This window comes from Vulpes lagopus, chromosome 13, assembly GCF_018345385.1.
Source record: "Vulpes lagopus strain Blue_001 chromosome 13, ASM1834538v1, whole genome shotgun sequence".
Classification (NCBI taxonomy): Eukaryota; Metazoa; Chordata; class Mammalia; order Carnivora; family Canidae; genus Vulpes; species Vulpes lagopus.
The window spans coordinates 35557015-35579150 of record NC_054836.1 but is presented as its reverse complement, the minus strand read 5'-3'; the positions used below and the strand labels follow the sequence as shown (position 1 = coordinate 35579150).

The 22136-nt window shown below is 44.1% G+C and overlaps 2 protein-coding genes across 4 annotated transcripts in view; one reads left to right on the top strand and one right to left on the bottom strand.

Annotated features, from left to right (window-relative positions):
• The window catches only part of CDCA7L (cell division cycle associated 7 like), a 50829-nt gene extending 40214 nt beyond the window's left edge, over positions 1–10615 (top strand). For 2 of the 3 annotated variants that reach the window (XM_041728013.1, XM_041728015.1), the window contains 7 exons: positions 2304–2678; positions 4230–4301; positions 4417–4587; positions 6898–7023; positions 7564–7713; positions 8599–8735; positions 9499–10615. In XM_041728013.1, coding sequence (XP_041583947.1) covers positions 2304–2678; positions 4230–4301; positions 4417–4587; positions 6898–7023; positions 7564–7713; positions 8599–8735; positions 9499–9529 — 1062 coding nt within the window. In that variant the 3' untranslated portion in view covers positions 9530–10615. The remainder of the gene's footprint in view (positions 1–2303; positions 2679–4229; positions 4302–4416; positions 4588–6897; positions 7024–7563; positions 7714–8598; positions 8736–9498) is intronic. The other variant, XM_041728014.1, reaches the window with a different exon arrangement.
• Positions 10275–22136, bottom strand: part of DNAH11 (dynein axonemal heavy chain 11) — a 313463-nt gene continuing 301601 nt past the window's right edge. The window contains 6 exon segments of the mRNA XM_041728012.1: positions 10275–10522; positions 11219–11359; positions 11787–11899; positions 16210–16325; positions 16406–16588; positions 19211–19453. Coding sequence (XP_041583946.1) covers positions 10275–10522; positions 11219–11359; positions 11787–11899; positions 16210–16325; positions 16406–16588; positions 19211–19453 — 1044 coding nt within the window.

Genomic DNA, 22136 nt, shown 5'->3' with positions numbered 1-22136 from the left:
TGAACACATAAGCATTATTGCCTCCCTCCCCAGCCTCCTGCTCACCCTAGTGAAGGCGGAGAAGACGGCCTTTTCTGATACTAGGATGTTACTTGGTGTCTGGTGGTCTAGCCACACATGAGGCTACCACAGCAGTAGTGCGGCCCTTGAGTTCTTTGCCTCCCGTCTTTATATTTGCTCTCACCTACTGTAGTCCTTCAGAGAGTCCTTAGTAAAGAGATATGGGTTAGGGGATGATGAAGATAAATAAAACCAATTTGAGAGAGATTTCCTCTGAAGTTCTCCAACACTCTCTTTCTAAAATTGGATTCCTCCAATCCCACCGTTTTTGCATTCCAAAGCTACCAATGTAGAAAGTTCAGGATACTAAAAAACAAACAAAAGGATAAATCAATAACGCTATAGTCTTCTCTACTTGACTTGTTGTGGATTTATATATACACCAAGGTTTGGTAGTTGCATGAAGGGGTTTTTTTTTTCCTTTCTTTTCTTTTCTTTTCTTTTCTTTTCTTTTCTTTTCTTTTCTTTTCTTTTCTTTTCTTTTCTTTTCTTTTCTTTTCTCTTTTCCTTTCTTTTCTTTTTCTTTCTTTCTTTTCTTTTCTTTTCTTTTCTTTTCTTTTCTTTTCTTTTCTTTTCTTTCTTTTTTCTTTCTTTTTTCTTTTCTTTCCTTTTTCCTTTCCTTTCCTTTCTTTTTTACGTAGGCTCCAGCCCAGCGTGGAGCCCAACAGAAGGTTTGAACTTAGGGCACTGAGATCAGGATCTGAGCTGAGATCAAGAGTCAGATGCTCAACCGACTGAGCCACCCAGGTGCCTCAATATATTTTTAAAAATTAATTTTCTTGGGGCACCTGGTGGTTCAGTGGTTGAGCCTCTGCCTATGGCTCAGGTTGTGATCCCGGGGTCCTGGGATCAAGTTTTGCATTGGGCTTCCCGCAGGGAGCCTACTTCTCCCTCTGCCTGTGTCTCTGCCTCTCTCTCTGTCTCTCTCATGAATGAATAAATAAAATTTTATAAAAATTTTTTTCTTTTAAAGTAGGTTCCATGCCCAATGTGGGGCTTGAACTCACAACCCTGAGATTAAGAGTTGCACACTCCACCAACCGAGCCAGCCAGGCGCCCCTCCTCTGCCTTACTTTTAACTTGAGTCAAGCTAGAATTCAGGGGGCAGTCACGGAGGGGGCAGCTGAGTCCTTTACCTCAGTCGTGGGCCCATCGTGGGCTATTCCCTGTTCTCAGAGCGGCCCTGTTGTCCAGAATCCCTGACAGAGGGTCTCAGACTAAACTTTCCAGCATGTAGTAAAGGAAAGATGCACAGGAGGTAGCCTTGATCTCGATGTTCAAGCCCAGCTCTGCCATTGCTAAGCGTCCCCTCGCATCTCAGATGTCACCCCCCTCATCACCTGAGTAATGTCCCCACCCTGCCATTGCCTTATGTTCTGTGTCTCACGTGTAAGGCTGAGTTATGTTTTAGTGCCAGAAACCTGTACCAAGCAGAATTAGAAAATTCAGGGCAAGAATTTCCTGGGCTGCCTGAACAGGTGCTTCACAACAACCCAAGAGCTGTCGGCCTTGATTTCACCCCGCAGCTCTACGGGTTGCAGAAAAGGGAAGGGATATCCCTGGGAGTGAGGACCCCAGCATGTCCTGGGGAGAAGTTTCCCCCACTGACCCCGATGGCCAGTCCTCTGCTTGCTCTCCTGTCACTTCACTGAGGTGAAGTCCTCTCCTGTCCCTCCTGCCCATGAATCCTCTTCCTGTTCTTCGGGGCAGTATGGTCAGTATTTTTTTTCCCCCTCAGCACTCCATTTGTATTTGAAGATAACTCTAAGGCCATGCATTCCCTTTTCTTTGGCTCTTCCCCATAATACGTGGCCGGCCCATGGAGGAGCCCTGCTTTGTCCGCGCCCCGCGTCCAGCCCGTGCTCCTAGGAGCCACTGCCGGTGGTCATGGCCGGGGCACCGGGCCGCAGGAGGCAGTGGCTCTTGGACCGGATTCACCTGCAGACCACCCGAGCGCCTAACTGAAGAGTTCAGTGGGAACTCGGAAAGAGGAGCTTTCTTCTCATTTTTTCTCTACAATAATGTCAGAGTGCTTAAAAAAAAAAAAAAAGATTTATTATTTTTTTGGGGAGCCTGATGGCGGGATTCGAGCCCAGGACCCTGGGATCACAACCTGAGCCAAAGGCAGGTGCTCAAGCACCGAGCCACCCAGGTGCCCCCAGAGTGCTTTTAAGTAAGGTGTTTTTGAAGGTCTGTTAGGAAACATTGTTTCTAGTCTTTCTCCTTTTCTCTCCTTTTGTTAGCTCGTGGAGTCAGATTTGAGTGATGCTGGTAAGGAGTCTTTGGTGAGTGAAGAAGAGGAAGAGGATGAAGGAGAGAAGGCTACACCCAGAAGAAGGAGGCCGAGGAGAAGCAGCATTGGTCTTCGAGTCGCCTTTCAGTTCCCCACCAAGAAACTGTCGAAAAAGTCAGATGACAGTTCCTCGGAGCCACTGTTTTCTAGCACACGCTTACAGGACAATAAAAAAGCAATTCTTGGAAGAAAGAGAAGCTGCAGAAAGGGGAAGGAAAGGGAAGATTCGGTCTCAGAGTCTGAGGACGACTCCAGGGATGAGGCTCAGGAGGGCTCGGATGCTCTGCTGAAAAGGACCATGAACATCAAGGAGAACAAAGCCATGGTAAGGCCCCTGGGCGGGCAGTCCGGGTGCTGGGTGCGGGCACTGAACAGTGGCTCCTGAGGCTCACAGAACCGCCCCCAGAGCGGCTGCCCTCGCATCTTTCAGGAAATGTGCTCTGGGCATCGGGTGTCCTTTTCTGTGTTCTGGACCCCAACCAGTTATTAGCTGGTCGGCTCTGGTTCGGCATCAGAAAGCGACTCCCCAGGACCACTTTTAGCTCCGCTTCCTGGTGCCGTGAAGTCCTGCTTACTGTTTGCTATGAAGAGAAGTTCTAAATAGTAGTGGTGTCGGAGAGCAGAGGCCGGGACCGCAGGGAGGAGCCAAGTGTACACAGGGAGTCGAGAAGCCCACTTAAGAACCACAGTGTGTGCTGGGGCTTCAGGATGTCATACGGGAGAATGAGAGAGGCCTAGGTACTAAACTGAGTGGTTTTCAGCCACAGTAACCCATCTTTGCTAGGATGAATGGCAGTACAAGGGGGAAACCTTTGTCATGTGTATTTGGTTTTTCTGTATTTGTTCAGTAACAAATTTGCTTCTAATTTTGCATATGCAGAATTAATTCTACCACTCAACCACTGTTAGCATTTTGGTAGATTTTTAATATTTTCTTTTTAAAAAGCACAATATGATAGTGTGTTTGTACTCTTCTATGTCTAATAAGAACATAAGAAGCTTCACTTTTGAGTGAAATTTACCCTAAGACATATTTATGGTTATTAGCTAAGGGAAATTTTTAGCACTGTGTCGGCATCTTTAAAATAACTATGTTCATGAGTTTTGAGTGACACTTACACGTCTGTATAACTCTAAAATTAAAAAGAATCCTCATTGGGGCAGCCCGGGTCGCTCAGCAGTTTAGCGCCGCCTTCAGCCCAGGGTGTGGTCCTGGAGACCCGGGATCAAGTCCCATGTCGATTCCCCTGGATGGAGCCTGCTTCTCCCTCTGCCTGTCTGTCTCTGTCTCTCTCTCTCTCTCTCGCTCGCTCTGTGTCTCTCATGAATAAATAAAATCTTAAAAAAAAAATCCTCATTGGCGTATTAATGCCTGTTAGTTGGTATTCTTAGGTGTTTATTTGGGAATATTTCCATAAATTATTTTTGTTAATGAGAAATGAATCAACATAAACAGTTTCTTTGGAGCTCTAAATAACTGTCAGAACAATCTAGTTGAACCTTTTGTTTTGAACATGATGAAACTTGATCTTGGTGTGTACCGTGATCTGTGTCGGGGTCACACTGCTAATTAATGGCCCCATCAGAATTCCAGCCTCGTGCAGCCAGCCTCATCATTCCAAGGACCCATTCATCTTATGATACGATCTTTATATGTAAGGAACGGGCATAGATTTTATTCCCATGAGTGATGATAGTAGCCTCTCACCCCTGGAGATAACAATCTTTACAGATGAGGTTAAAAATAAAACAACTGTTGCGATCTTACATGAACTACTTTAAGTCAAGTTTCTCATGTTGGCAAAACTGAAGACGTGTTACAAGGTGTTAGATGAATGAGGCATATTGATGTCGGTCCTTCTGTTCTGAACTGCAGCTCGCCCAGTTACTGGCAGAACTGAACTCCATGCCAGATTTCTTCCCGGTACGAACCCCGAACTCAGCTTCTGTAAGTAGAATGCCTTTATAATTCTTTATCCCGAGGCTGCTGGACATAATCTGTCGCCAGATGGCTTTTGTTCCAGGAAGCACCCAGTTGCATATGTCTGTGCTCTGACTTTCAGAAGAAGAGAACAGCGAGGCGGGCCTTCTCAGAGGGACAGATCACGCGACGCACAAACCCGACCCGCAGCGCACGGCCACCCGAGAAGTTTGCCCTGGAGAACTTCACCGTCTCAGCAGCCAAATTTGCAGAAGAGTTTTACAGCTTCAGGAGGAGGAAGACAATTAGTGGGGTATTTTCTGAGCACAGTGAACATATTATGCTTTGTCTAAGGCCACACTGAGGTCCTGAAGAACCGGTATGTCTGGAGCAGCTGAGCAGTGATGCTGCTGATGGTGGTGCTGGTGGTGCTGGTGTTCCCAGGGCCACACTCCAGGAAGAACCCTCCCTTCCCCCCATCTAAGCTGTAGGCTGGAGAGTCTCCTTTACCTCAGTTGAGCAGAGGAGCTGCTCAGAGTTAGGACCCTCAGCTTAATCTTTGAGGGAGGCAATAAGGGCCTGTCGGTGGCGTCCGAGGGCCTCGTGATTTGCCTTGTGGGAAAGGGCAGTGATTGCTCTTTGCCTTTCAGTTTTAGGAATGGGGCGTTTTAAGTGCCTTCAGAGTCTGGAGGGAGAAACTAGGTTCTTCCCATTTGCAGGTTTGGCCATTCATTGTGGCTCCTTTTCCTGTCCTCACAGAGTTTAGAGTTGGTGCCCGTTAATTGGGCAGGTAAAAACCTGAGCTGCTCCTGTATTGTTGTATCACCTTGCCATGAAGGAAGTTGGCTCCGTGTCTGTGGCAGGAGGCTCCGTAAATGATTGATTCCCAAGAAATAGAAGAGAGCTGTGGTTACCATTAATGGTACTAGAGCTCTGAGACTGTGGGGTGTTTTTTTTTTTTTTTTTGTAAATTTATTTTTTATTGGTGTTCAATTTGCCAACATATAGAATTAACACCCAGTGCTCATCCCATCAAGTGCCCCCCCTCAGTGCCTGTCACCCAGTCACCCCCACCCCCCGCCCACCTCCCCTTCCCCCACCCCTAGTTCGTTTCCCAGAGTTAGGAGTCTCTCATGTTCTGTCTCCCTTTCTGATATTTCCCACTCATTTTTTCTCCTTTCCCCTTTATTCCCTGTCACTATTTTTTTATATTCTCCAAATGAATGAGACCATATAATGTTTGTCCTTCTCCGATTGACTTACTTCACTCAGCATAATACCCTCCAGTTCAATCCACGTCAAAGCAAATGGTGGGTATTTGTCGTTTCTAATGGCTGAGTAATATTCCATTGTATACATAGACCACATCTTCTTTATCCATTCATCTTTCGATGGACACCGAGGCTCCTTCCACAGTTTGGCTATTGTGGACATTGCTGCTATAAACATCGGGGTGCAGGTGTCCCGACGTTTCATTGCATCTGTATCGCTGGGGTAAATCCCCAGCAGTGCAATTGCCGGGTCGTAGGGCAGGTCTATTTTTAACTCTTTGAGGAACCTCCACACAGTTCTCCAGAGTGGCTGCACCAGTTCACATTCCCACCAACAGTGCAAGAGGGTTCCCCTCTCTCCACATCCTCTCCAACATTTGTGGTTTCCTGCCTTGTTAATTTTCCCCATTCTCACTGGTGTGAGGTGGTATCTCATTGTGGTTTTGATTTGTATTTCCCTGATGGCAAGTGATGCAGAGCATTTTCTCATGTGCATGTTGGCCATGTCTATGTCTTCCTCTATGAGATTTCTGTTCATGTCTTTTGCCCATTTCATGATTGGATTGTTTGTTTCTTTGCTGTTGAGTTTAATAAGTTCTTTATAGATTTTGGAAACTAGCGCTTTATCTGATACATCATTTGCAACTATCTTCTCCCATTCTGTAGGTTGTCTTTTAGTTTTGTTGACTGTATCCTTTGCTGTGCAAAAGCTTCTTATCTTGATGAAGTCCCAATAGTTCATTTTTGCTTTTGTTTCTTTTGCCTTCGTGGATGTATCTTGCAAGAAGTTACTGTGGCTGAGTTCAAAAAGGGTGTTGCCTGTGTTCTCCTCTAGGATTTTGATAGAATCTTGTCTCACATTTAGATCTTTCATCCATTTTGAGTTCATCTTTGTGTATGGTGCAAGAGAGTGGCCTAGTTTCATTCTTCTGCATGTGGATGTCCAATTTTCCCAGCACCATTTATTGAAGAGACTGTCTTTCTTCCAATGGATAGTCTTTCCTACTTTATCGAATATTAGTTGACCATAAAGTTGAGGGTCCACTTCTGGATTCTCTATTCTGTTCCATTGATCTATGTTGTGATTTTTTAAAAAAAGATTTTACTTATTTGAGTAGGAGAGCAAAAGAGAACATGAACAGGGGGAGGGAGTGAGGGAGAATCAGGCTCCCTGTTGAGCAGAGCACCTGATATGGGGCTTGATCCCAGGACTCCAGGGATCATGATCATGGTCATGACCAGAGCTGACGGCAGATGCTTAACCACCCAGGCATCCCAAGAGTGTGAAATCTTTATAGGTGTTTTTTAGCTACTGAAAATAGCTTATGCTTTGGCTTTGGCTCATTTTGCAGGGGAAATGCCAGGGGCACAGACGGCGACACCGAATCTCCTCTTTTCGGCCAGTGGAGGATATCACTGAAGAGGACCTAGAAAATGTTGCCATAACTGTTCGAGATAAGATCTATGATAAAGTTCTGGTAAATTACATATGATGAGTCATTTGCATGATTGTGATTCTCATCTCCGTTGTTTGAAATCCTGCATGGTCTTTAAGCTGTACCTGGGCTTATACCCTCAGGCCTCCTCCCCTCTGAAAGGGCGGGTCAGCTGTAACGGGGAAGGGGAAGTCAGCTTCCTGCAGGAATTCTCTTCAGGAAAGTTCTCTTCAGGGGATGCATGTGATCTGTGGGAAGGCAGGAGTATGGTTTGGAAAAGCATATTTATAGTAGTAACATTTTAAATATTTATATGGCATTTCAGTTTTGAACAGTGAAAAAACATACTGTGGGGTTTGTGTATGCTTTTTGATTAATACAGGAACTAAAGGTTGACAGCATCTTTGGTCAGTAGGAAATGGGTTTAAATTTTTTTAAACATGATTTGGAGGGAGGTTTTGTGGTATCATGCCTCATTTTTTAGGTAAAACAGTGTCCTATTAGGGTAGTAGTGGCAGCACGTGGCCTTGTGGGTATCCCCCCATAAATCCCATGTTCACCCCCACCGCCTTCCTTCCCCAGGGCAACACCTGCCACCAGTGTAGGCAGAAGACCATTGACACCAAGACGGTGTGTCGGAACCAGAGCTGTGGTGGGGTGCGAGGACAGTTTTGTGGGCCATGCCTGCGGAATCGCTATGGGGAGGATGTGAGATCTGCGCTGCTGGACCCGGTAGGAACAGTGTTTGCATTTGTCATGGCTTGTACTGGCAAAGGGAAGCGGGTTGACTGTGAGGCTCCCTGGGCCCTTGCTCAGGGACCTGTAGCTGCAGAGCTCTGTGTACCCTTCAGCACTCTAGAGGAAATGAAAACTGCAGTTTCCTTCTGGAAAGAGAGCAAGCTGACCAGTAGGGCAGAAGAGATGATTGCGTTTTCCAGGGTCAGAGCCACATTTTCTTACAGTTCTGGTTTGGAAGGTGGACCTGTGTGCCTTTCTTCCAGTGGTGTGGTTACCTCGGGCCAGGCCAAGGGCAGGTGTGTCACCCTGTCACCCTGTCACCCAGTAGGGGGCTTTCAGTGTGCCCGGCCTTGCACTAAGATTTTTCTCTATTCACAGTTAACTTCGTTTCAGTTGTTACTAATTCAACCTTATAAAGTAGGTATATAAACTCCCTGTTCTTTAGTTCCCTCTGTAAAATGAGAAAATAGTATGCTTACCATATATGCGCTTGAACCTGGGCAGACTGGCTCCAGAGCCTGTGTCCTTAGGTGACCCCTGCGCTGTATGGCCTCTTTCACAGCAGGGGGTAAATACACTGACCCCAGCTTGTGGACGAATATATATTCAGGTAGTGGCTTAGGAAGTAGAAGAGCCTCATTGTTCTTTTGTATTCCAGAAATTCTCCACAGATTTTGATCAAGTGTCTATAATTTTCTGGGTTTCTGCACATGTGGGACCCCGGTGGTCAGCCTTTCTGGGCCTTTGAAACGTGGAGGGAGGAGACACGCTGGGTCACCCTGTGCCATCTACTAGAAGGGACACGGGACTCGAGGCTGGAGGAGAGGCTGCAGGAGCCAGGTTGGGGCCCAGAGGTCACGGGGGAACTTGCTCTTCCAGGATTGGATGTGCCCTCCCTGCCGTGGGATCTGCAACTGCAGTTACTGTCGGAAGCGTGACGGCCGCTGTGCCACGGGTATCCTCATTCACCTGGCCAAGTTTTATGGTTATAATAACGTGAAGGAGTACCTGGAGAGGTAAGTCTCACAAACCAGAAAGAGGCCTTGAGCCAGCCCCAGCCCCAGCCCCAGCAGGGAGACCCTGGAGGCAGGGAGTGGCTGCTACGTTGCAGAAGATTTTACTGATTTATTTGAGAGAGAGAGTGCACAAGCACGAGATGGGGGAAGGGGAGAGAGAGAAGCCAACTCCCCAGTGAGCAGGGAGCCAGTGAGCAGGGAGCCGGACGCAGGGCTCCACCCCAGGACCCCGAGATCATGATCTGAGCCGTAGGCAGACACTTCACTGACAGAGCCACCCAGGGCCCCGCAGATGTTTCTAAAACCCTCTGGAGTGCTGTCCATTCTGTGTCTGCTCATGTGGGAGCAGTTCAGGACCGTTACCTTCCCTATTGGGACATTCCCTCCTTTGCTAGCATTTTCTGCTTGGCACTACCCCTCCCATATTCCCCCTCATTGTGTGAAACAGGAAGCAGAAGATCCTGTGAAGGCTGAGTAGAGAGGCTGGGGCACTGTGCTCTTAGGACGCATGATGAGCTTCTGGGGCTGAGGCTACAGCACTGAACTCCATGGCCCAGTTGTGGGATGCGGGCGTGAGGCGCATGGCTCCTGGGGCCTGGCTCACTGAAGCGGGATGGGTCGGGACAGACCTTGCACCAGAGGATCCAGGTTTGGCTCCTTACTCCACACGTGGAGGTGGGGAACCTAGAGTGCAGCTTTTTTTTTTTTTTTTTTTTTTGCCTCCGTCCTCATCACTAAAGCCCCCCTCCCCTCTCGTTCTCAGTTTACAGAAGCAGCTGGTGGAAGACAATTAGGAGAAAGAACCAGCCACCTCACTGTACAGCATATGCCAGCAGGACATGCCATACCACTTGTGCCTAAGATTTTTTACAGTTGTGTTTTTATACAGATATTTTGTAGATCTAAATGCTATTTTTTTTAAGGTTGTTTATATACTTAAAAAGATCTCTCAGGAAGATGGCACAGCAGAGCAATCTCTATACATGTAGCCATAGGCCCCTATGTATATTGAATTGTTTAAAAGCATCTGCATACGATGAAAAAGTTTAAATGGGGTGGAGTTAAAGTGCAGGTAAGTTCCAGAGAAGACACTGTATATCTATGTGGCCTTGATCTTTAGTTCCCAGTCAGTGACCACAGTTCTCTGGGCCATTGGAATTTGTTAAAGAATGTTCTGCTAAATTACGAAGTGCAATTAATCATAGATCTTGAGAGTACTAGAGTTTTATTTTTATTAAAACTTGAATGAACACAAAGTGGACTGTCCCGTTCCCGACACTGGAGGCCTTGGAGCACTGCCCCTTCATTCAGGATTCACCTGCTGCCTGAGGTCAGCGGCTTCAAGATTTAATTTTTAATTTAAAAAGATTTTAATGTCTGCAAGAACTAAAATCCTGCTTAACTGATGGGGAGACTTTAGTGTTTAATGCAAATGTTACATAAGTGGGAGGATGTTTTAGGGCTTTCAGTAGAACAAATTAATGTGCGCAGATGCCAGTTAAAATCCTCACTGTTCTGGCTGAGGCTGGAGGGGCCATTTCATGCTTCTAGAAGCAGAGCCACACCTGCCAGGACCCATTTGGCTGTCTTGTCTTGGCTCTTCAACCTGAAGGTCCACACATAATTAGAGCCCCTCATTTTGGTTTTATACACAGGGCATTCATATGTGTGTTTGGTTTCTTGTCTGTCCACGGGTATGGCTTTTGCAAAGATGACTGGCATCACAGAGGTGACCTCCTTGAGGCAGGCTTCAGCAATGGTTCCTGACTGTGTGTCCCATCTGGCACCTATGGCAAAAACACAAGGGTTGCAATAGTGTGGCATGTTGGTGCTGCTCCTCTAACTGTTGGAGGCAATAAATGTTTGGTTTTGTCACGTTACTGCTTGTCAGGGGCTTTCTTACCCGTACGGGAGGTTAAGACAGCTGCTCCCCAGGTGCCATAGAAATGCTGGAGGCAGAGCTCACTGCTCTACACCTAAACTTTCCTTTGAGAAATCAACTAATTTGAATTCAAAAGGTGTAAGACTCCGGGCACAATGAAGCAAATGCATTTGTCCTCCCTTAAAAAAATAATGGGACTCTGACTTCTTCAGCTGTAGAAGTAGTCTCTAATCCAGTACATTCTCTCCTAACCCCCGCCCTTGGAGATTCACTGTTAATGACTTACAGAAGTTTTAGAGTAAAATAGCAATGAAGTTACAGTTTTTAATAAGATTTTGAATAAATTCAGCGTAGGTCTTAATACCACAGGGTAATTTAACATTAGATATAGATGCAGGTTGAAGTGACAGCCATTACCCTAAATGCCTTGAAATTTGACTGATGTTGATCACAGCCTGGGATACAGTTTTTTGAAACTGGAAACAAGGCAAATAACCACTAGATGTAAGTGAACACTGACGAGTAAACAAAGGGCAAATACCTACCCGAACTTAAGAAAGGTCTTTAATAACCTGTACATGTGCTTCTCATGGTATCTTACCTTCCAGGAGGAACCCGTGGAGATAAGCCCCTTCCCGTGGAGGATGGCCATAATCTTCCTTTGTTTTTTTGGTTACATCAACAGTCAGGCACATTTTATCCAGTGGCCATTCATTTTTTCGAGCCATGGTCTGCATGATTGCTGTGGGAGGAGAAGGATCAGGAATAGGATGAAGGTGGTACAAAGGTTTGCAGCAGCTGGTAGGAAGCTGGCTGTCTAGCCGGGCCTGCTCTGGTCCCACAGTGTGGTTCCAGTTTGTGGGCATCTGCACGTCTCCATTAGACTGTGGCCAGCTCAGGCCTGCAGGACCCCCTCCCTGCTCTTGTAAAAGGAGTTTGACTGGAACAGCTATGCCCATTAGGTCACCTGGTGTCTGCTTTTGCACTGTTGAGGCAGAGGGGGGCCGCTGGGGGAGGGGCCACGTGGCCCTGGGTGGAGAGTGAACTACATGCCACCTCACGTGGCTGTCGTGCCTGGAATGGGACTTCCTCTCTTCTCCCCTTCTGTACTGGCCACGACCTGTGTGCTGGGGAGCAGGGCAGGCGAGGAGGGGGCCAGCAGCCCTTACCTGTTAGGAAGGACTGAGGGTTGAAGAAGCCAGAAAGCCACACCACAGCCGGGAGGGCAAGATCATGTGTCCATGTTTCGAGTTCCCGGCATCGCAGAAGGAGGTCATTAAACCTGGTCAACAGAAGGTAGGGAGAGACAAAAACGTGCTTTTTAGTAATAGAGGAGTTTTCCTATAAGAGGAGGTAGACTTAGGGAACTGATAACCACAAAAATCTTACAGAACACTGTCCCTTTAACATTAGATTTTTTTTTTTTTCCTGTTGAAAAAAGGAACAGGGACCTTGTTCCTATCAGGGACAAGAAACACAGGAATGTGGAAAATTCATCTCTACTTAATTCAGCGATTCTTAGATACTCCCTAGTGCTGGTTGGTGATCACATACAGGTGATCTGTGTATGATCCAGCTGACAGGCTCCAGTGCTGAGTGAGGATGGGGAGGGGAGGGGAAAGGAGGGGTGCCGGGGAAGGCAGGGGTGGTGCAGCTGCGACCATGGTCTTCCCATGTACATGGTCACTGGAGGGGGGTATGGGGAGAGAAAGGTAATGAAGAGATACAGCACCTCCCAGCCTGGGCATGCCTGCTTTTGAGAAAGTGCTGTTTTTACCCAAGTTCTGAACTCATCAGCACAACAGTTATGCAAGAGGGGAAGCCAACTCCCAGAGGCTACAAGGAGATGAACCTCTTTGATAAAATCAGAAATGACAACCCTTGAAATGTAGAATTGAGGGCTGCCAGAAAGAGTGGGAAGATGGAGCAGGGGTAGGAGGTGGAGGACAGGCCCGAAGATCAGAGCCAGCAGGCAGTTCTCCAGAGGGGAGAGCCACACAGGCTAGCTCTGAAGTGTTCTGGGACCTGGTTTGGATTACAGAAGCAGTAGGGGGGATAGGTCACCATGAGGGAAATTCCTGCTGTCTTAGAACATGGCCCTTATCCTGCCCTAGTTATATTCTTTCAAATAGCTGGTTTAGGGAAAACATACTTGAAGATAGGTAAAGTGAAGACCAGGAAAAGCAAGGAGAGGAAAAGACTTTTTATCTAAAATTGTTGCCATGAGAATATACATTATAGCCAGTATGCAACTTTTTTTTTTTTTTTAAGATTTTATTTATTAGGGAGAAGGAGAGAGCATGAGCAGGGAGGAAAGGGAGAGAAGCAGGCTGCCTGCTGAGCAGGGAGCCTGTCGTGGGGCTCGGTTCCAGGACCCCGGAATCATGACCTGAGCTGAAGGGAGGCACCTAACCGACTGAGCCACCCAGGTGCCCCTGCAGCAGGTTTTTAAAAAATTGCTAGGAATGCTGTGGTGGTTCAGGGGTTGAGCGTCTGCCTTCAGCTCAGGTCGTGGTCCTGGGATCGAGTCCCCCCTCATCAGGCTTCCCACAGGGACAGGGAGCCTGCTTCTCTCCCTCTGCCTATGTCTCTGCTTCTCTGTGTCTCATGAACAAATCTTAAAAAAAAAAAAAGTGATTGCTGTATAAATACATTGGGATTATGGTTTGGAAGTGATGAGGTAAAAAAGGACACTAAGTAGGAAGATCTCAAAGTAAAAGTTTTTTTTTTTTTTTTTAAGAAAAGTATTTTAAAATGAACTGGAAAAAAAGGTGAACACAATTCTAGGAAATTTGAGTTTTCTTCAATTACAAATTTGACTCTAAAATCAGGGACATAGCCGGTTTCAAGAAAAATTGACCACAAATAGTGCTAGCATATATCTTAATATAAACTGAAGATAGACTCCTCTGCACAGATAGAATAAACATGAAGTTTTTTCCTTTCCTTTTTTTTTTTCTTTTTTTTTTTTTTCCTTTCCTTTCTAAAAGTTAGCTGCAGACCCCTCCACAGCAGCATTCGATCAGATAATGCTGCCTACAAAGCCTCCAACAATGGGTTAATTTTTTTTTTTTTTAAATAACCAGCCAGCTTGTCATTTTGAGTATAAAGACAACTGATTATATGGCATAAAAAACTGGCAGCAAACCCAATGAACAAGAAGGTTGATAACCCTGTAGACAAGAATAAGAGGAATCTGGACAAAAGACTTTAATATGTTTAAACTCCCAAGAAACTGCAATAATAGTTGTAAAAACAGGAATTTATAAAACCAAGTCTGGCTCCCCCTCTGCCCCCCCAATATAAAGAACTTGGATTTGAAAACTGACTTTTAAAACTTCCCATTGTCCAAAAATCAAGGGCAAGCACAGTAAACCAGCAACAATCGAAGACCTAATGAAGTTCCCTCCAATACTGATGAAATCAACATAGGATACAGCAGAGAAAGATATAGACTGATAAGAGATTTCAGGTACATAAATACAGTGAAGACAATGGGGGAAGGCAGTATTTGGAGAAATAAGGGCTAAGAATTTTCTGGAGTAGAACCAACAGACTTACACATTTATAACTGCACACGGTCCCAAGGACTGTTTTAAAAGTCCACACCTCAGGACAGCCCGGGTGGCTCAGCGGTTTAGCGCCGCCTTCAGCCCAAGGCGTTAATCCTGGAGTCCTGGGATCGGGTCCTGCATCAGGCTCCCTGCATGGAGCCTGCTTCTCCCTCTGCCTGTGTCTCTTCCTCTCTCTCTCATGAATAAATAAAATCTTAAAAAAAAAAAAAAGTCCACACCTAAATGCAATAGGAAAATTGCAGAACATTAAGAGTGAAGAGAAATACCTTAAAAATGTCCCAAAGAAAGATTAGTTGTGAAGGGATGACAAGTACATTTAAGAACAGTCTCATCAGCTCTAATAAATGCCAGAAAATAATGGAGTTACCAAATCTCAGGACCAAGAGAAAAGCTCTCTTACCAAGAATTGTATACATAGGTGAACCACTGAGCAAGAGTGCAGTGAAGAAAGTTCAGACACACAGAATGCTGTTTACTCCACGTCGCGTACATGAAAAGTTGTATATTTTATTCTTTAGCAAAAAGATAACAGGGCCCAGAACAAAGGAGCCCAGAATGAGATATAAAAAGTAACAATGAGCGGATAAATCAATATATGTAGTTAAACCAAAAATAATTATGGTCTATAAACAAAACAAAAATACTATTGTCTAAAATAAGGTTGAATTACAATGGCAGACCAGAGGAAGCAGACGTTCAGAGGGATGTTAAAGTGCTGACTTTACGTTGTGTTAGAAAAATAAAGTATAAATTACAATGAAAAGTGTCTCCACAAAAATAATAGGAAATATACAGGGATGAACATGGAATAAAGAAAACTATCAGGGGTGCCTGGGTGGCTCAGTTGGGCATCTGACTTGATATTTGTGTGGGTCTTGATCTCAAAGTCATGAGTTCAAGCCTGCCCCACGTGGGCATGGAGCCTACTTTTAAAAAGGCAAAAGAAAACTATTAGACTGACAGAAGCCAGAAAATATTGGAATAAAAGAAGAAAAAATTCACAAGTTAGAAGGCACAAAAGAAGATGGTGGAAGTGACTCCAACGTTACCATTACCATAAAATTTAGGTGTAATATGAATATTTTTGATAGGAAATAATAAAATCTGGTGTTGGACATCCATAGCATTCACAGAAATCCAGCGAGTAGCTCAACCCACTCTTCCCTGCCGTGGTTATTTGCTGCCATCTGCATCCCTTCCACATTACAACTTCCATTATTAGGTTTGTACACATCCCACACAGCCAACACCTGGCTGCCTGGGGGGCAGTTCGAAGGTACAGTCATTGGAAATTCTTTGTAAGAGTTTATTTTTGAAAGCAATTTCTACACCCAACATGGGCCTCGAACTCAACATCCTGAGATCAAGAGTCACATGCTCTACAACTGCACCAGCCAGGTGCCCCTCATCTGGAATTCTGATGGAGCCTTCCAGTTTAAGGCTCAGAGTAGCATTCTGGTTCGTGGAAAAAAGGACAGGAAAGCAAGGATAAAAATTTCTGTACGAGGAGACAGGAATAGAGAGAATCTCCATCCCTGGCTTTGGAACACCTTTATGCACTCAAGTCCACACACTAAAGCAGTCAGTTTTACTGTATAACCTTTTAAAAGTTAGCTATGAGTTGGCATCAGTAATCATTAGCTTCGAAAGTAAGCATATGAAGTGACATGAAAGCAAACTCAAGTTGCCTCCCATGGCCATTTAAATAACGACGGAATTTTATTATCTACGGTTTCCAGGTGATAAACTGAGAAATTAGGAAGATCAAGTATTTTGTCCTAGATCAAATAGTATAGTAAGGGGTGGAATTTGAATCTTGCTTTGACTTTGACTTTTCACTGATTTTTGTGTTGAAAGCACACTAAAAATCAAGTGAAACTGGTGGTACTCTGTACAATTACAGGCCAAGTATACTTCCAGAATACAATCTTCATAGTTGTTCTGACATAATAGTAATAACACTGAACCAGCACCCAGGTGGACAAAGGCCAGTGGGAGCAGGAAGGGGGCAGCTTACCACTGGGCCAGGCCGTAAGTAGATGGATAAGCCACTTTGCTCCAGTTGTCTGGGACTGTGTCGTAACTCAGCTGGGACTGCTGGGCTTCCATCTCAGGAGATAACATCAGCTCCCCCTTGCATGGAGAAGAGAGGCCACATAGTGATTATCCTCCAATGTGGTGAAACCCACTCTAGGATCCCTTTTTAAACTTACCTTCCAACCAAGGTCTAATTGTTGAAGTGATGAACGGATTTCCCGAAGGAGAATATTCATCCTTTCACATTCTTGGAAGCAAACAAGAACATAGGGGCTTCTGTTTGAGTTTTTTTGCATTATCTCCACCATGTTGAACTCTTCTGGGAGTTTCTCCAAAATGTCATCCGAGACATTCTTAACCTTAAATCATTAACACATATAAGATTTAGCTCCTTTGTATTTCATTTTTAGTCACAGGGACTAATGTCCTTGACTTTTCAAAGTCCCAGCATATATTCTACAATTCCCCAAGGTGCTTGCTAATGCACTTAAAGGATACCCACTACTCCCTGAAGATGGGCAGAGAGGTGCTGCGGACTAGCTCAAGGACCTCTGCATCAATGCAGCCCCTTCCCCTTCTTTGGGTCCCATCAGGGAGGAGCTACTATTCGTTTGCAGTTTATTCACTGTTAGCAGTTAGGGAATAGAAGAACGTCATCAACTACATTTCACTTGTACGTAAAGATACAGAAAGAGGAAGTAAGATCCTGACATTTAGGTATTAAATAAAAATTTGAAAAGTCACACGAAGCAAAAATGCCCTTTAGGCTTGAGCTAATTCTGGTGAATCTATGATATTGCCTTCCCAACTGACATAGCCTAAAGTTTTGGGAGCAATTTGGATCAGCATTTTTAACAGCAAGGAAGCCTCTGTCTTCTTTTAATTATTGCTTTGAAGAAATAAAAAAAATTATACATTAAAGATGTTCAGAATGTATGTAATACTTCAATGTGTGTATTTTTTGTCCTTTTTGCTGAGCTGGGGAAAACCAATAAGTACCTAAAATGGACAAAAGATTGAAGAGCATTGCCTGTTTTCCACCTTAGGCAGCTTTCCTTCTTTCCTTGATTTTTTGGATTACTGCCTGTGCTTCTGGTATCTTAATCCTAAAGTGCTTTAGCATGTTGGCAGGTTATTTTTCAGGTCCTGGAACCTTAAAAAACTCATCTGCAGCAGCGGTAGAAAATATGAAGCACAGTGTAGTAGGCAAGTTAGCTGATTCCAAAAGCCATTCTTTCACCTGGAGTTTGGTTTCCTTCACTGGCCCTTTGTAGCTGTCTGGCAAGTCACCATTAATTAATCCTGGAATAGGGATCCTGATATTAGATTAATTAGATGGCTTATCTGTAAAGCACGTTCTTTAGTGCCCAGGATATAGTAAACAACTAATAGAGTCGCTGCTGTTTGTCTATTTGGGGTGTTGAGGCATTTAAAGCTCATTGGCTTTGCAGTTTTTGGTTTAATGGTCAGCTTCTTTGTTGGAAAGATTGAAGCCCAACATGAAACAAAGACTTCATCCATCTTTCTGTTTCTATTGATACTATATAGCCTTTCCCAAATGGATGAATGTTTCCTTTTTCATCTTTGCTTAAAAAAAAAAAAAAAAAAAAGGTCTAACATTCATAACAAGGAAGGTGTTAATATATAGGATAAAACACGCACAACAAATTCTAAAGCCCTTACATGTCAACCAAGGGCCTCAACAAATGGCCACATTTCAAGAAATAATGTAGTAAATTCCTCAGACCTCAATGTAGTTAAATTTGATGCTTAGTGTGTTCCAACAACCTGAATCTGTGTCAGTCAAATCCTGATTAAATTGTGAGGGGAAATAAGGGCTAATTTATCTGGGGGTGGCGGGATAAACTATTAAGGTTTTAAATTACTGAGAAATGAGGTTTTAATCTAAATGTAAAAAAACCAGCATTTGATGTCCATTTCTCATCATCATTTTAGGGCAATACATACCTTCAAAAGAATAATGCCAAGAGGAAAAAAAAATAATGCCAGTCTCCCAAGATAATGTAAGAAAGACACTGTAACAAAATGACAGAGCCAAAGACAGAGAAGGGCAAGTCACAGATTTGGAGATGTTTGCAATACATCTATCTGATAAAGGGTGCATGTTTACAATAAAGGGTCCTTAACAAACCTGGAAGAAAACCTGACAACTCAATTTAAAAAATGGGCAAGCAACTGGAACAGGCATTTCACATAAGATTATAGCCAGATGGCCAAGATCAAATGAAAAGATGCTCAACATCACTCCTTGACTAAGGAATGTGAAATTAAAACCACAATGAAATGTTAACCTTAACAAAACCTCAAGGACAGAGAATGGGTGAAACTTGCACACTGCTGGTGGGAGTGTAAGTGGTACAAACACTTGTGAAAACTGCTTGGGAGTATCTACTGAAGCTACGCATTACAGTGCATGATTCAGCAATTTCACTTCTGAGCAAAGAGGGGTGAGCAGGATGAACGGACACCTTGTGGAGTTGCCAGTGCCAGCTGACAAAAGACTACAAGAATGTTCGTGGCTATGATAAGTCAAAATAGGAAAGAACTAGAAATAACCCAAATGTCCCTCTACTACAGACTGAATAAAGAACTATATATATTCATACAAAAGAATACTAAACTAAATGAATCCCTGGTCCATGCAAGAACATGGGTGGATCTCACAAGTGTAACAGAGAGTGAAAAGAGCTAGATGGAAATCAGTACATAAGGTATGAATGCATCCATCTGGTGTTCAAACACGGGCAAGCCTAATCTGTGGTGATCAAGGTTAGAGTAGTAATGTTTGGCCAGCAGAGGGAGGGATATACTGACTGAGTGTTGGAAATTAAGTATTTTTATTTGAGTGATGATTACATGGGTATATGGAAGGAGAAACATCTATCGAGTTGTACACTTAAGATTAGTACCCTTCACTGTACAAAAATGTTACAGCTCAACAGAAAAGAAAGATCCTCTACCTTTTCTTCTGTGGACTGCCCCAGCTCCTCATGGATGAGTGCATTCCTGGGCTGCAGCTCTAGCAAAGTTCTGAAGAGAGTGTTGGACATCATTGTCAGGAATTCTATTTCAGCATTTGGGTGAAGGCCATACAGTGCTGGGCTTTCTGGAGGAAGCTTCTCCTCTACATACTGATGGTAGCCTGAATAATCTAGGTTAGGTGGGGCTGCAAATCCTGGTGCCAGCATAAGTTCATCTTCAATCTTCAACCACAAAGGAAAAAAGTCAGTTACTCGGAAGTCTAAATGGATATGAATCTTCACACCCTAAGACACTAAGACATTTTGAGAACACTCAGTAAGAATGTCCTGTGCAACGCCAGATGGGTCGCAGGCTCCCTAAAATATTTCATGAGGCTTCTGTAATCAATCATTTTGTCCTGTGTGTGGCACCAGGCTGACCTCTGGGGAGGAGTCCAAGGAATGCACGCAAATCCTTGCTCCAAGAAAACCAAGTCTGCAGTTTTCTCGGAGCAACATGATACATGCCCACAAAGGAATGACTGGGTGCTGAACCATCTCCTGCGTATCGGTCATCCATCACATGCTCCAAGTCATTGTCCCAAACTGCAAACATTTTGCAGAGAAAAGATGGGACTCTAACTTCCCCAGGCAAGATGTTTAAATCTTAATTCTGAACTCACTTTAGTAGACTCAGCTTCAGTAGGCTCAGCTTTCCTAATGTAGAGACTTTCCACAATATTGCTCAATTTTATATATGATACATATGAATTTTATAACCAGAGTTCTATGTACATATATGGAAAAATAAGTCTGTATGTAACATTTTATAGGGCCATATACACAGAGAGATCAGTGCTATGTCACCTTTGAGCTACTCAGGGCATAGTTCTTGTTGCTCATTTCAAGATCCATAGACCCTTTGAGCTACTCGGGGCAGAGTCCTTGTTGCTCATCTCAAGATCCAGTATTGTTAGCACATCCTGGTGCTCAATACACAAGTGCCTAATGAATGAAAGGCCAGAAAAAGGCATTTATCATGCCCATCTACTTCATTAAGGTTGGAGTAGAGGGTAGACATTCCATGTGGATGAAGGTTCTTAACAAAGGCAATGTGAGTAGCAATACCAAATCTCAGTGTGTGAAGGTAGTTCTTTCTTTCTTCTTTCTTTCTTTCTTTCCTTTCTTTCCTTTCTTTTTCTTTCTTTCTCTCTCTCTCTCTCTCTCTCTTAGATAGTCAGAGAGAGAGAGAGAGGCAGAGACACAGGCAGAGGGAGAAGCAGGCTCCATGCACCGGGAGCCCGACGTGGGATTCGATCCCGGGTCTCCAGGATCGCGCCCTGGGCCAAAGGCAGGCGCCAAACCACTGAGCCACCCAGGGATCCCCGAAGGTAGTTCTTATAAACACAGTCAAGTGCTTAAAATTTTCCAGTTCACTCAGCATAATCTCAGATTTTTTTCCTAATTTGTTTTTAATTCCCAGGGGCCATAACCACCTCTGTTTTCATTTTCCCTGTTTCTCTGGCTATAGATTGTCTACATATGCTTCAATGTACAGTGAGATACTTTTTTTTTTTTCCAGTGGGATACTTTTAAAAACACTTACCTAATGAGCTCTTTTATGCCTAGATTTTATTAATCATTTTCTGAAACTGGGGTTTCCCTCTATAATTGTGTATGTTATGCCATCTGGTCCCCTCACTCTCACCCAGAGACAAAGTATTCACAAATTCTTACTTGATACTATGTACTCATCACCTAGTATGGCCTAACAAGCCTTGGAAGTGTAAAAGGTTCATGGGCCCTTATTTCTTAAGAAACTCACAGTCTGATGGGGATAAATGAATTGATTTTTACACAACCATTTCATCTGCAAGTACTGGCTGTTTGTTTCTTCCCAGACCCGTTAGGCACAGGTTTCCTAGAGCGCCCGTGTCCTTAGAGACAATGCTCAGTGGCTGGCTGTGAATTCCAAAAGGCATTTTAAATATTTGAGTCAGCATTTCTCTTTTGGACTAGGAAGATTTCCAAGTCCATCTACTCTTTCATTTTGTGAGAAAAAGAAATCTGAACCAATGAATATGAGAAGCAGGAACTTGGCCCATCTCCCCACCAGTATCCATTAGCTTGGTTCATTTCACTCATTTATCCGCATTTTCTATCATTTTGTTTTTATAAATCAGAATAATCCATTTTTTAAAAAAGATTTATTTGAGAGAGAGCGTGCGAGTGCACAAGCAGGGGGAGGGGCAGAAGGAAAAGCAGATTCCCCACTGAGCAGGGAGCCCGACAAGGGGCTCGATCCCAGGCCAGGGATCATAACCTGAGCCAAAGACAGATGCTGAACCAACTGAGCCACCCAGGTGCCCCCGGAATAATCCAATTTCAATCTCACCTGTTCAGGGTGACAGAAACAAAACTGTGGGGGAGACTTCAACTCATGTTGTAGTCAATGAGATAAATTAGCCAAAATAAAGATAAGGGCACAAAATACAAATAATGAAAGCAAAAGTTAGAATACATATATACAAACCAAACTTTGTGCCCTGCAAACAAGGACTTGGTCTTCCCTTAAGTGCTCACTAGACTGTTGAAAGAAACATTAAGAGCCACAGTTAAATTGTCTTTCAATTAAAGACAAAGTTAAAAACAGAGTTTCAAGCAAAGAAACAGACCAAAAAGTGGAACCACTTACAAATGTTCAAATGCATGCAGCCTGGAAGTCTGTCTGAATGCAGACTCCTGGAGTGCTGGTGGGCATGCAAATGGAGAGACCATCAGGCAGTCTTTACAAACGCATGAAGAGTGCCTCTTATATGTTCGTTAATGAGCAGCACAAAAGAAAACCACGAAGGAAAGGCAAGGGCTTGTGGTTTACAGTCAGCCAGATGTAGTTCAGTTCCCATCCCTGAATGGGTTGGTGGCT